The following is a 14,926-nucleotide window of genomic DNA, read 5'->3' as shown; positions in this document are numbered from 1 at the left end:
AATTTTTATTTTGAAATTAGTCGAGATACAAAGCTGTTGTATCAATATAAAGACACGTACTACCTCTTTATAATACACCCAACAAATGCTATTTTATGTAAGTGAAAGAAGTGCAAATGAAACAAAAATCATGAGACGAAAAGCACAATGCTGAATACCTCCCGGTAAGTGTACCGGCCGTCCACCAGCGTGGAACCGGTCAAGCCTCCAGGTCCTGCCATGGCTGCTGCAAGTCGGTGACAAGCTATTAAGCTTCCTGTTACCAATTTTACTATTTCAAAATTTTTCTTCAAGTCTTGAATAATGCTCTTGGCAAAAACAATAAAAGGAAAATGGTATGAGAATTTGGAGTTACTTTGTGAGTTTAATGCAAGTTTCTATTTTAGCATAAAGTAAGGGATTGCAAATGAAGATTTCTTCACTCATACCTAGATAAAAGTACATAAAATCAATGTGGTATGTATATTTTCCAGGGAATTAATAGGAAATTAAAAACTTCTCTGCTAATTCTTTGCTTTCATAAGACAGTTTTTAAAAAGTGATTCAAAAGATCTATTTTACTTCTTGTATACAACTCAAGAGCTTTCTTTCAAGTCTATTACACTGGGAAGCTAGCTCTAGTCTCTAAGGCAAACTAATCATTTTAGTACTATATAATAAGCATTTGAACCTTTTCGAACTTCTAAAATACCATCCTAACTTTTAAAAATTGGCTCATTTCAATAAATTAAGGAAATAAAAACAAAATGACTTAGGGTTACATCAAAAGAAAAGCTCCAAAGACATGAAAGTGAATGATGCTAAAGTCAAGATGATTAAATAATATAAATGCATTACCTTAATAACCATAAAACATAAAATACTGGCTATAAAACTCAGCAGTTTTATTCATGTTCTGTTATTATAAAAGGTTATGCAAGAAATTATATAATAATCAAATAAAGTTATACTCTTACCTTGTCTTGCTTTTGATAGGTTTGCTTTATGAATGAGCGGGTGATTTCATGGAGTTGACGCAAAGCTGGTACCACCCATACAAATTGGGGATTGTTAAGCTGAGATGACTACAGAGTTAAAAAGAAACTGCATTAATTAAATTTAGAAATTAATGGCTGGCTAAATTTATTAGCAATAAAAAATTTCCAAGTCAATTAGGTTTTATTGTTACATATATTTTTCTTCCTATTGTTCATTTATAGCTTATCTCCATGCATTCATAATTCAGTCCTCAACTTCTTATTCTGCATGCAAATTCCTAAGGCCAAACAGGAGTGGATGTGAAGTGACAGTAAATGTACAGGGGTTCATCAGCAAAAACAGACAAGGAATTAGCAACTTCAGAGGACAGATTAAGTAGCACAGGCTGCTAGGACATGTTGACATAAAAATATAAATTGATGGCAAAGGCTTAACTTGGATAATACTGAATTGGCTGTTAAGTAAAATGGTATAAAAATATGATTTTCTGTAATTATATGATTAAGATATCAATATGTTTAAGATATTGATCGTGGTCAAAATGTTGAAGAAAATATTCATGATCTGCTTATATTTCCTAGTTAAAACAATATTATAAGAAATAACTACTATTATTATCGCCATTTTATACTTATACTTCATATTTATTAAAAATACTTTCAAATCTATTACTTCTAAAACTGATACATGACAGTCCTGATGTTTATGCAATACTCTTTTAAAAAGAAATTGCTTTTTAGTAAGCAGCATCTTTTGAACTAATGTCAGATTAAATAATTGATAAATTGATCAATTTTCTTAAAAAAGTGAGAGTTGAGCACCTTAGCATTTATTTTAAGGCTGAATTTTGTTTTAAAACATTGTCTTGTTTCTTCAAGTCTCTCTGTAAAATGAAAACCCATTTGGGGTGGAAAATACTTCTAGTATCTTTTGCAGAATAACATAGTACTACTGAATATGTAAATGTGAAAGAGTTATTGCCAAAATAATACCAGCTTTCCTAGAGATTAGCCATTCAATCAGTAAATACCATATTTCATAGATTCTAAGATAAAGGTTTCATAACTTAAACATTTCTGAAATTGACCTTTCTTACAATTATGTCAAAAGAAAAACTTACAAGCCTCTAGGCATGGAAGTTTTGATACAGCTGTCCTTACCTGAGTATGTACAAAATTAGCTGTATATAAAAGGTATCTGCTCATCTAGTTGTCATTTTGGTTATTATCAGGTATACATAACACCACACAAGGATGGTTCTTTAACTTAAATTTAGATCACTGATTTGCTCCTTAACACCATCAAAAAAATTACACTATAATGTACTGACTAGTCTGTTGTGTCCATCAAATCAATGATGAGCAAAGAAAACTGTCAGTGGCCTCAGACTAAAGCATTTGCAAAGTTAGGATATTTGGTGTGACATATTCATACCCTGTTAAGGGCTGTTTTACTCAGTACTAAGTGTCCAAAGTTGCACCTTAATTCAAGAGAAGCTGCATAACTTACACACAATTCAACTGAGGAAAAAAGCAGTTTGATTTATGAAAAATGACAAGGATACAAAATTCCATATTCTTCACATACCTCAAAATTACACAGTCAATCTTAAAGATTTCAAAGAGGTCAGAAGCACCACTATATATAAAAACAAGCAGTGTGCCCCAGTGAAGCTTTACAGACTTGTTAAAGGAGCTATACTCAAACTCTGATTGTGAACCTAAACAAATGAATTAAAATTCCAATGTACACTTTTTGTTTTCTTCTTTGCAAACTTATTAAATTTGTGATGCAGGCTGCAATCACTGGTATCTGAGAATCAGAGAAATAAGGTATATATTAAAGGCCAACTACTTGCAAAACTAGCTAGCATATTTCTGCTAAAACAAAAAGTTGCAAAATGACAACTCTAAGTTTAAACTTAAGTTCAAACTAATACTTTCCAAAAGAGCTACAAATATGAGGATATAAATATGACTTCTTTAGCAAATAATCAGATATATTAAAAAGTATGACCAGTTAAGTCAATTATGGTTAAGAATATTTTTATTTAACACTGAAAAACGTCCCTGAAGATAGTTTGTTATCCAAAAAAATTAAAAGAAAAATCATATAAGATTTAAAAAAGTACTTTTGTTATAGCCTTTCTAAAATTTTGCAAACATCAAAGATATTATTCTCCTAAGATCTATAACATTACGATACTAAATTATAACAGAAATTTAAATTACTCTTTCTCCTCTTATAAAAAGAGGCAAAAGACTCTAGTGAAAAATTAAAATGAACATAATCTGATAATGTCTGTTAATGGAGCAGAGGCTTCATAAGTAGGAATTAGTGGAATATCTAAATTAGATTCTTAACATTAAATGAAGCCTTAAAAATCACCTGTTTTAGCCTGAAGACCAATACATAATTCTCGTTACTCATTTTTTGTTAAATGACTAGTCTCCTAGTAATTCCAAAGGCACTCAGAAGGCAGTACATTCTATTATAGACTGTTTTCACAGAAAGTTCATTAATTTATCATATTAAAACATGCCTTCCCATAGTTTCTTAGGAGACATAGAAAGTTGAATCAAACTTCTTTTAACAATTCTTTACATATGGAAACAAAGCTTTCATGTTTTTTTCTCAAAACTGCCTCCCCACTACCTTACCTGTTTTTCTAGACCTACCCATTTATCTAGAAGTAATGTAAAAATTTCTGTATGAGAGGACATTTTTAAAAAAAAATTTCCTCTTGTGTTAACCACATCACTGTAAGAATTTATACTGAGGATATCTTGCTACTTTTACTTTCAGTTACATGTTTGACAAGCAAAAGTCAATCAATTTTGGGTAGGTAATGATTTTAGTGTCTTCATAGGGTGAAGGGAAGAGTAAGTAAGAGGAAGGGGACCAGTGTTTACTGAAGGCTGCCAGGCATGTGCTAGGAGATCTTAAGATAAGGACTTAAGGAATATGCAAATGCTAATAGAGTAAAATTTTTTTTGGTTTAGTAATTTTTTTTGGATGAGTACATTTAAACTTTTTAATTGAAGGAAAAAAGAAGTGAAATAAGAGGCAAAGGGTTGGGGGTAGACAGTGGAAGGCATAAGGAAGCGAAGGAAAGAGGACCAAGGGAGCCAAAGGTATCCTGGCAGAATCTACAGAAATAAAGTTAAGAAATAAAGGTCAGAATTTCTGAACACAACAATGGAACTTGGGAATTTTAAGAGTCTTAAAAGCAGAGGGAAAGGGAATCAGTTGGGGGAATAAAGGTAGCTAAGGGTGGGGGGGGGAGTAAGAGGTGGGTGATCTTGTCTTACCCTTTGCTTAGTTTCTGTGTAGCCTGGCAGGGAGACATAATCCCCAGTCAGCCCACCTTGCTGCCTGGCAGGAAAGGGCATAGCATAGAAAAACACCTTTAGTGGCAGTATATAATTCACCCCCCTGCCTGGAGTCATATCCAGGGGGCTTTGATCTTCCCACTGCCCCCCTTCAGCCATGTGTACCATAAGAGAGCATCTGTGAAAGTACTTAGTACACTGAAAAGATCTATGTAAATGCAAGATCATATTATCTGGAATGAAATATTGGTACATTAGAATTTTTTTACTGGGAGCAGTGGGAAATAAAGGAAGGATATTCCTTTTGAGTCTTACAAAATGACTCCAAAAATTTCCCTGTTATTTTTTGAGTTTGCTATAAAACAACAGACATGAATGAAGTGATTGCAAAGAGAAGCAATAAAGATGCAGCAATGCTACTGGCTAGAAGAGCTAAGCAATGCTTAGCTGTAACAAGGAAGGAACAGAGGTCAGGAAGGATTTTCTGGTTTCAAAAGTCATTTCCCTGGAGGGAGGGAAAGCCCTTCAGTTTCTGACCTTCATATCTATAAAGAAATGTATTTGTTACTGAGAGAAGAAAAGACCACTTTTCTATAGATACCCTTTTCCTCTTACCATTACCATTGAAGGATCTAAACTTAAATAACTGGCTAAGTTTCAATCATAATGACAAAGACTGCTAAACTATCTGAATCACTGAGCTGAGAAAACTGGAAAGATTCAAATTACATCTGAATAGAAACAAAGCAATGTTTGTGAACTAAAGGAATGATTCCTTAATCTGAGCAATATCAACTCCAGTTTGTGAAAGACTTAAAATCTCTAAAACTAGATTACATGTAGAAAATTCACTTGATCAGGTCTCAAAGTCAGAAATACAAAACACCAAGTTTCTAAATGTCCCAATTTAAACTTCATGACCAAATGTAACTAGAAGGAATAAAAGCCACTGAGTAACCAAAGCCTCTTAACAAGAGTGGATAATCTCTGAACACACTAATGAAAATTAGCATATTTAGGATCTCTTAAAGAAACACTGATCAAAGTCAAGAAATACGTTTTACCAAAGAAATGACTAAGCCACTAGCTACTTACCGAAAATTTTTCTTATGTTAAGAATAAAATATATCCCCTTTGTTGCTAGGCTTTACAGTTGGTCTGAGCAACCTGAGGGCAGAGAGCTGCTCTCCTAACTTGGAAGCAGGTTCCTATGACTGGCGACTGGACTGTGATCATTCCTCTCAGAGACTTAATGTTTCAGGACTGGAACAGCAGAACTGCACAACCATCCTTCCAAAGGACAGTCCACAAGCTGAGGCCAGAGCCCAACAGGAGAACACCTCCACAGCCCCAGTTCTTCTTGCAGCCACAACCCAATCTACCTTCTAAAACTGAGCTCAGCAACAGGTACTTACTCAATGACCATCTGGCTAAGAAATTTCTTTAGGGCCATACCTTAATCAAGCACCTGAAAAATGACTTTGTGCCCGCAATAAATAAATGAACCTCCCTTTCCCTTTTTTTTCTCTTTCTCACACTATGAATGTTCTTTCATTTCTCCTAAGAAAAAAGAGCTTATTTATTTAGAACCCATTGTACTTTTTGAAGTGCATACTTTTGGATTTAAATTAAAAACAAAAAATGAAGTTGAAGGTCTTATAATTTTATGAAAGCAATATAATAAAACCACTCCTTGACTGGAGCCCTGGATTTGTTTCCCCTGTGCAAGTCAGTAAGTCCCCACGCTTTAAATAACAAAGTATAGCTCTTAAATATTTAAGTAGTAGTTTGTATCAACATTAAGAAACACAAAAACATACTATTATTTTAAAATTATGAAGTAATTAATTAAAATGGATTATTAAATTAGTATACCTTTTAGTTGGTTCCATCTGCAAATTCTTACCTTGAATCCATCCTTCTTATTCTTTTCCAAACTTGACCATTCTCCAGGCTGAAAATTCATTTTAAAAGAAATATAAGTGACTTGGTAAAAGCAGTACCTATAATTTCCCAACCTTGGACTCTAAGAACTACAGATAAGACATTTAGTTTAATTTAAATAAGGGAAGGACATTATTTGAATATGATTACTCAAATACTATTGCTAGGAGCCTCCCCAGTGGCACAGCAGTTGAGCGCTGGGTTGCGAAGCTGCCCGCAGCCTCTGCAGTGATGGTTCAATTCCCGGCTGTTCCCCGGCCACGGGAGGAGGGCCCCACATGGTGCGCAGACCTCTCCTGCCACCGGCTGCTCCCCTCAGCAGTGTACCTCATTCCTTCTGCCTGCTCTGCTCCCCGCTCTGGCTCTAGTGAATTCTCTCACCCTCCCGCGCTTCTGACTGTACCCAGTGCTTGTTTAAATAAATAAATAAATCTTTAGGAAAAAAAAAAAATACTATTGCTATGATAACAAAACTGGACCAAAGATAGAACCAACCCTTTTAATATCTTCTATGCACTTGATGATGTAGCTCCTCTTAATTGCTTCTCTCACTGCATACGTGTCACTAAGGATTGTCAGGTGCTCCTCCAAGGCTTGCTGAATAAGGCTACTGGGCAAGGTTGGGAGGTGAGCCAGTTCCCAGAGTACATCTAAAACCTACAACAATACCACATATGATGAGCCAGCCAATATGCAAGTGAAGCTGCTATAAGTATTCACAGCTAGAAAGATTCATTTGATTTTCCTACCTTTCCAGAAGTGGTCTCCAAGCGAGCTTCCCGGCCTATTCGTCCTATCAGGCTCAACAGCTTCTGTCTTACTCTATCGCTCTCAGTCTCCCAGCTCTGCAGAAAAGAAAAGACACAAGAATTGTTTCATAATACAATTTTATCAAATTTGCAAAAAAGGCAAAGATCGTAAACTTGAGCCAAAAAGATTTTAAAAGAATACATTTAAACACTGCTAATTTAGAGGGGAATGCCCTCAAAGTGAGTATCTTTTAGAAAAGTTGAAAAATAAGCATGTTTGATTTAACACGTACCTTCTGAATGAGAACAAACAAATGATTAAGCTGATCTGAATTAAATTTCACAGCTGCTGCAGCAATAATTGTATGGATGTTCTCGATCACGGTAGATGATTGTCCTGACTTGAAAGGAGACATAGGGAGAAAGTTAAATCTTGGAAAGTGGAAAAACCAAGTCTTTAAAGAAAGAACAGCAAAACAGTAACACAGATACACTGATTCAACATTTACTTGCACAATAATATTGGTGTAACTACATGAAGCAAGCACTGTTAATGGTTATCACTTGGCCTTTAAATTTCTAGCAACATTATGTCTTCAAAAGGACAATGCTCTCATCTTGAGAACAAAATATTCTCCACTGCTATAAGAAATTCAGACTGATCAGAAGACACACTCACTTTTGGCTTTTTAAAAATCACCTTGAAGGCCTTCCTGGTGGAACAAGGGGTTAAGACACAACCTATGAAGCTGTCCGCAGACACTGCATCATGAGTTCAATCCTGAGCCAGGGACATACCCACATGGCGCAGCAGACCTCTCCTGACTCGCTCGCTGCTCCACTCAGCAGTGTATTTCAGTCAATCCACCTGTTCTGTACCCCACTCTGTCTCTGGTGAATCCTCTCACCTCCCCACACTTCTGGCCTGTACCCCAGTTCTTGTATGTATAAATAAATCTCTTTTTTAAAAAAAAATCACCTTCAGGGCCACAATTGAGAGTGCAGGTTTTTGTTTTTGTTTTTAATTTTGCTTGTGTGATGTCAAGATTTATTTATCCTATGGGCACTAAGTCTGTGCTTCAGAGATGTAGACATTAATATCAACCTCATGGTTGAAACTCACTTTATATCTTCAACCACGCTGCTGTCATACCTCACTGTTCACCATGTAAGGGACTTAAAAGGCAAGGGGGTGAATATTTTCAGGTTCAATTCTGTAAGAATTTGCTCAGTATCTACTCTACTCATATATTCACTGACTGCAGTAGGGATATATAAGATATACACTGTGGTTTCTAAATCTTCAAACTTATGAAAGTTCAAAACATATTTACAAAACAAAATTATATTTAATAAAAATGAAAACATAAGAAGTAAAATGTGTTGGACCTGGGAATGTTTTCTTGTAGTCTTGTACCTAAATTTCTATATTCTGCTCTATAAGTCCACAGACTATTTCCTCTGCCAGCCATCCTCCTGTTATAGTCTGCCAATGAGAGGCACTGCTGGGAGGTGAGAAGGCAAGAGAGGTGGTTTATACTTAGCAGGAGATGCCATTTGTGGCAGTTCCAGATGCTCTAGTGGCAGAGGTACCTCTTTGGCAATTTTAGCACTTGAGTGAAATCACTCCCCAAATAGCTTGCTTTCTTTGGACTTAACACTCCTTCCTCTTTGCTCTTCCAGAATTCTTAGTTCTCTTTTTCATTCCTACACCCTAGCAACACTTTTGTAAACAATCCCTGATATTCACCTCCCTGTTTGAAATACCTGTTACCTGACTAGATTCTGACTGATAGGGGGGAAAAAACCCAAATATTTACAAAGTAGAAGAGAGTAAGTTAGTAAAGGAGATTTGGGAAGGAATACCAGGAAAGTAGGAGGAAAATCAATGCCACAGTGAAGGGAGAAAAAAATGAAGGGTAGGGTCAATTCTGTTATAGCTGCTGAGAATTCTGGGAAGATGAGAGATCCATACACTCAGTAAGTATAACTATTATCCTCATTTAACTGAATAAAATGGGAAAAGTTATTAATGAAAACTGATAAGCAACCTAGTAAAAAGAACACTGGACTGATTAACAAAAGAAATATACCTACATAAATTCTGCAATATGGAAAGACATGATGAAACTCAAGGACCTTATGCTAAGTGAAAAAAGTCATAGAAAGACACATATTTCCATGACTCCACTTTTATGAGGTATCTAAAATAGCCACATTCACAGAATCAAAGAGCATAATGGTAAATGCCAGGACTGAGGTATAATGAAATGGGGTGTTACTAATCAATGGACATTGAGTTAAACAAGATGAAAAAGCACTAAAGATCTTCTCTACACGTTGTACCTATACAGTACAATAATGTAGTGTATACATAATACATATATTACACATTTTATATATATATATATATATATATATATATATATATATATATATATATTGTAATGGGAACCCTGAACTGTAAAACAAATTAGAATAGAGCTATAGAGCTCTCTGGTGAATGCAAGATAGAAGTTCTATTTCCCTGCTCATTCACCACCTGCTTCCCTCTTCTGTAACCCAAAAATGTCAGAATAAGGCAAAAACAATTCCGATCAACTTACCTGTATCTTCCAAATTTTAGTGAGCTCATCTAAAGACAATTTACTTCCCAAGAGTTCAATAATTCCCTTTATACGATCACAATATTGTGCCTGGTCTATGTTGCCTAATAGAAGAAACACCAGAGAAGAAGACAAGACAGATAAAATGAAGACTACTAACACTCTAATTCAACTCTATTGTATTTAACAGTAGTTTCCCATAAAGTTATTTAAAGGCTAATATAGGCAAAGCAATAATTTTTATACTTATTATACAAAAATACATACTTTATAATTGTTAGGTGACTTTTTTTTTAAAGCAACTTACCTTCCAATGCAATCGACAGAACTGAGTTTTCAACTAGCCAATCTAATAATCTGTCTGTATCTATAGCATTCTTCACAGATTTGGATAAAGTGCTATCTTCTATTAGTTTGGTAACCTAAAAAGACAGGATTATTATGATTGAACCTAGTGTAAACATGCATAATCAAAATTTTCATATGTATACATTGTTTTCTATATCTTGTGTAGTGTTACAATGTAATCTGATAATTCTATCTTTAGAAGTAAAGAGAAATTTGTGAGCCTTTCTTAGAACCAGTTCTCTGGGTCACTGCCGATTGACTCAGGATGAGCATCTGATCCAAACTTCAATCAGGGCAGAGCCTACAAATTCTCTACTTGGGACCTTAGAAAAAATGTCAGTCCTTCCCTGGTGATGGGAGCTATCCATAGTCAAAATGTCTTCTACATGAACATCACTCTGCATGTTAGAATGGATGGAGCAAACATGTTCAGAAAAGCAGGGACAAACTTGAACAGAGTTCTGGTGGCAGTCAGGTCTGGAATTCGAGGTGTTCCTATTGCCTACATGTGTCCCTGCTCTTGTATGTTTGGCTAGTTAATCCTTCATTCATGTGAAATTGCCCAGGCTTCTTCCATTAAATTCCTCTTTTGGCTTAAGATGGTTCAAAATCAGTTTATTTCATTTGCAGACAATAATCTTAAATATTAAAACTAAAAGAAATGGGAATTATGACTGAACTATATTGTGTCCAGTTGACAATCACTAAAACCAAATATATAGTTTATGTGAATCTCTTATCAAGTTTAGGAAGCTATAAAAAATTACATCATTTTGCTGAAATTATCACAGTTGTAGTCATTTTATTTTTGTTGCAACCTCAATTAGAGATTGGCTAACTAAAACAGTATCTGAAATATAATAAAAGGATTGTACCCTTAGGGTAAAAATAAATCTCAAACTGTATTGTAACTACATTGAAATTATATTCTAGGAAACGTCAAAATATTAATATTTCAGAGAAGAAATTTTGAATGTAACACAAAGAAAAAGGTCACTTTATTAACAATTATAAACACGTACCATTTTATAATCATTGCTATCTCTTTTGCTATGATTATAAGAAATTCTTATTTCTCAACATATTTATAATAATTACAATCACAAGTTTTTGCAGACCTGCACACAGAAATCTGTGTTTTAAGTCTTCCAGGAATAAATGCCAAACTTACTTCTTTGAGGGAATTCATTTTAGCACTAAAATGTGGTGATTTCAGCATGCGTAGCAGGATGTCTAGTCGAAGGTCATCAACAACGGTCACCAGATCCGGTTGGAAGCGCATGCATAGCAACTTAATGGCAGATAAGAGCTCAGGAATGCTAACCAATCTCTTTTATTAAAACATACACACACACACATATACACAAACACAAAAACAAAAAATGAAACTGTAAAAATGTTTTGATTTCAATTCTTACAACACACAAAAATACAACAGTCTGGTGGTATTTGATAATCCACAGTCAATTAACTATATTTTGTTTCTAAACAAATGTTAGTACTTGGATGAAGAAAGGTAAGGTAAGGGCCCCATGAGAAAGTCAAGGCAGACAAAATAAACTACATTAAATTTAAATGTTAAAGTTGCTTTAAATAACTTTGAGTAAGCATTTAGTATATAAAGTTATTTCAAAGTTTTCTCAATGCTATACCATTTGTAATACCATCAAAATAGTATTTTAGTAAAATTCTGAATGTTACCATCTATCGAAAACCCTATATTCATTCTACAGACTGAAGTAACACCAACTACTAGTAATCAAGAGAGAACTGCTTTTGATTAGGAAATATAAAATTCATTTGATATAAGTGTATTTGACCAGAATTCAAAGATGAATGGTATATTAACTTTGTTCCAAGTCCTTGCTCTTCTTCCATGGACTAAGAGGGACCACAGCCTCCTTGGATGGAGATAGCCTTTACCTTGTCTTTGAGGTCCTTTTCCTCCACGCTCCGCACATCCTGGATCGTAGTAAGGATGACTGGGTCTAGCATGGGCTGCAGAAATAAAGTGCTACAGTTAACAAGGACTCCTAAATCTGGCTCAAAAGTGAAAAGGAGACAGAGATACTTTTTCATTCACATTTCACAAAGGAGAGGTTGCACTGCAAAAATATGCACTACAGTATCAGAGCTGCCACGAATTAGATAATGCCACCCCAAGTAAACCATCAATTCTGTGCCTAAGCTTTTTTGAAAAATTGCATGTGGATGCAAAAACACTGTTATCTTATATGAGTAATTCTGAACAGCAATGAAAGACATCATCTGGACTAACTTTTAAAACAGCAAGATTGAGTCTGTATTATTTTTGTAATCAAGTAAACATTTTACATTTGATTTCAAGAAATGAATACAAGTATAGACCACAAAAGAATATGCCCTTGTATGCACTACTTTTACTGGTTCAGATGCATGAGATCTATAGATGAGACTCATACAACACACTGCTTCAGAATGGTAATATAATCAAATAACTACTCTAAATACCATGTGAGTAGTAAAATATTAACTAGGTCTAAATGATCATTTCCATCTAAAGAAGCTTTAAAAATTTGCTGGTTTCTAAAACCATGCAAGCTGGAAATGGAGGACTTCAGAGAGGTGAGGTCACCTTCACTGGCTGTGCTTCAATTGCTGTTGCTGTTTTCATGAGTACCTGAGATGATATCAACCTGCAAATGGGGAAAACACTGCCTGTCCTCGCTCTACCTAAGATACCTCCACCCTAAACACCTAGAAATCTTCTTGAGTAGCTAAACTTATGGTTTGCTTCAATCTTTAACCTTTGTTTTTCTTTTGTTTCCACAGAAAAACCTGTTATTATTGCTTGTATGATATAGGCTTATCTTTGAGACTCACCTACAAGACTGCCTCCAGAAACTAGACACAACTTTAAATGAGCTGATATATTCTAAGGATGGAGAGACTGGTCATAATATGAAATAAATGGACAACTCAACCTCTGAACTGTGGAATTTCTTGAGAAGCCCCAAAGGCAGGACTGTAAGGGAGAGAAAAATCTGCCATCCCAGAATGTCTTTTTGACAAAAGATTAATTTCATGGGAGAGGCTCTGAAGGCTGGGTACAAATTACTTTAGAAAAAGATGTTTACATGGAAACTTCTGTAAGGATGTTTGCTAGAAGACCTTATCTCCTTATCTCTTTTCAATGGAGGAGAACTGAAAACCTACATACCTTTTGTTTGCCATGCCTTCCTTGGTAAACTCCCTAACTTTCACTCTTTTCTTCTGCCAACTTCCTCTGTTTGGGCTAAGCTATTTCAAATGGCATCGAAGCCAAATGTTTGAGTTACTCAGTCATGCTGGGTCTCTCCCTAGTATTTAGGAGATATACATGTTCTTACTAGACTTCTTTTTGACTTATCTCTCTTATCAAATGAAAAAAATTTTTAGCTGGTTGACAAGATAGATGACATTGAGCTGTCAAAGCCAAGAAGATATTAGCAATGAATTAAAATGACATCAGGCAATTATCCAAATGAAATTTTTTCATTTACACTTATACCAGGTGTACAATGAAAACTGAGGGCTGTTAGGGTAAGACGTAACACTATTACTCTTAGTATCTGCTGGCATTGCATGATTCTCAGGAAAACTATGAGAAAGGAATGATCATCATTACCATTTTACAAGGATACTCAGGTACAGCGACTACACAAGTCTTCCAAAGTCACACAAGCAGCAGGTGATAGAGATTATTAACAATTTATGCCATTTAATGCGGTATGACTAAAGTGTGAATTTACTATTGAATGAATTTAAGGTTGGGAATTCAGATATAAAGATGAAACTAAATGTGTTTGCTTTGGCAGCACACATACTAAAGATTAAACAAAATATGCTTTGCTTTGAAATTCCAATAAATTTTATTCTTTTATAGGTACACTATGCATCATAAATGTAATAAAGGACTGATATCTATGTTATATAAAGAAATCATGGAACTCAACAAAAAGAAAACAAATAACCTTATCAAAAGAATGGTAGTAATTTCCAAGGCTCACTGAAAAAAAATCATATTTCCCTTGTTAAATGGGTCTAAATAAATTAGGTATTAGAAGGAAGGAATAGTACATACATACAAAACTATTGTTCCTACAGGACATTATGCTTTCAAAACCATTTGCAGTGATTAAAAAAAAAATTTTTTTTTTAGAAAATTACAGACTTCACGGACTTATTTATAAAGAAAATAATAAATGGAGTTATGACATTTTATTCAGTAAACTTGTTAATTGAAATGATAAGAAATAAAAATAGGCCTTAAGCACTAGAAAACTGAACACTCATAGTTTTACTATTCTTTGACCACTTGGTTTATAATTTGTAGTGCTGTGAAATCAGATAAGATGTGCTATTAAGCCGTTATTCAGTAGTAAGTGACTTACTACTAAGTGAGCCTAGTAGACAGCTCAATACTGATCTAATTTGTACATAATGACATTGAATTCTTAAAAATTCCATGAAGGGGAAAGAGATATATACCACCTATTTTACAGATAAGGAGATGAAGAAAATTATATGCTATCAAATATAGGTTATATATTTGAAAAATGTTAAACTAAAAAAGATAAATAACCTTCAATGTTAGAAGTCACTGGACATTTTACGTTAGTAATCATTTTTTATTTATTTTCTGATAATATTTTTATTAAGACAGCAAATCTGGGGGGGGAAAAGGTTACTCTGGATTAGGTATAATTCTGAGTAGGCTGATAAAAAAATTATTACTGTTATTATGTCTTAGATCACCTTCTGAAGTAAACGTAAATTGGCGTCATCTCACCTGTACCACTGAGGAATTGAGGTATTCTGCACACACTCCTAAGGGCTGCACCAATGCTGAGACTGCCTGAAAAAAGAAAGTGAAAATTTGAAATAATGTGAGAAGGTTTTCTTTGTTTTCAACTTTAATCAACTCTCTTTTAATATATCAAAGAAACTT

General features: G+C 34.5%; 1 protein-coding gene across 1 annotated transcript in view; it reads right to left on the bottom strand.

Moving 5' to 3' along the window:
- Positions 1-14,926, bottom strand: part of USP24 (ubiquitin specific peptidase 24) — a 138,493-nt gene that overhangs the window by 77,405 nt on the left and 46,162 nt on the right. The window contains 11 exon segments of the mRNA XM_037499421.2: positions 159-308; positions 957-1,064; positions 6,217-6,264; positions 6,750-6,911; positions 7,004-7,099; positions 7,297-7,404; positions 9,610-9,713; positions 9,917-10,031; positions 11,129-11,287; positions 11,881-11,955; positions 14,768-14,833. Of these exon segments, the coding sequence (XP_037355318.1) occupies positions 159-308; positions 957-1,064; positions 6,217-6,264; positions 6,750-6,911; positions 7,004-7,099; positions 7,297-7,404; positions 9,610-9,713; positions 9,917-10,031; positions 11,129-11,287; positions 11,881-11,955; positions 14,768-14,833 (1,191 nt within the window).

This window comes from Talpa occidentalis, unplaced genomic scaffold (genome assembly GCF_014898055.3).
Source record: "Talpa occidentalis isolate TD23 unplaced genomic scaffold, MPIMG_talOcc4v2.1 talOcc4.9, whole genome shotgun sequence".
NCBI lineage: Eukaryota > Metazoa > Chordata > Mammalia > Eulipotyphla > Talpidae > Talpa > Talpa occidentalis.
Note: the sequence above shows the minus strand (reverse complement) of the source record. Positions and strands in the feature narration are given on the sequence as shown.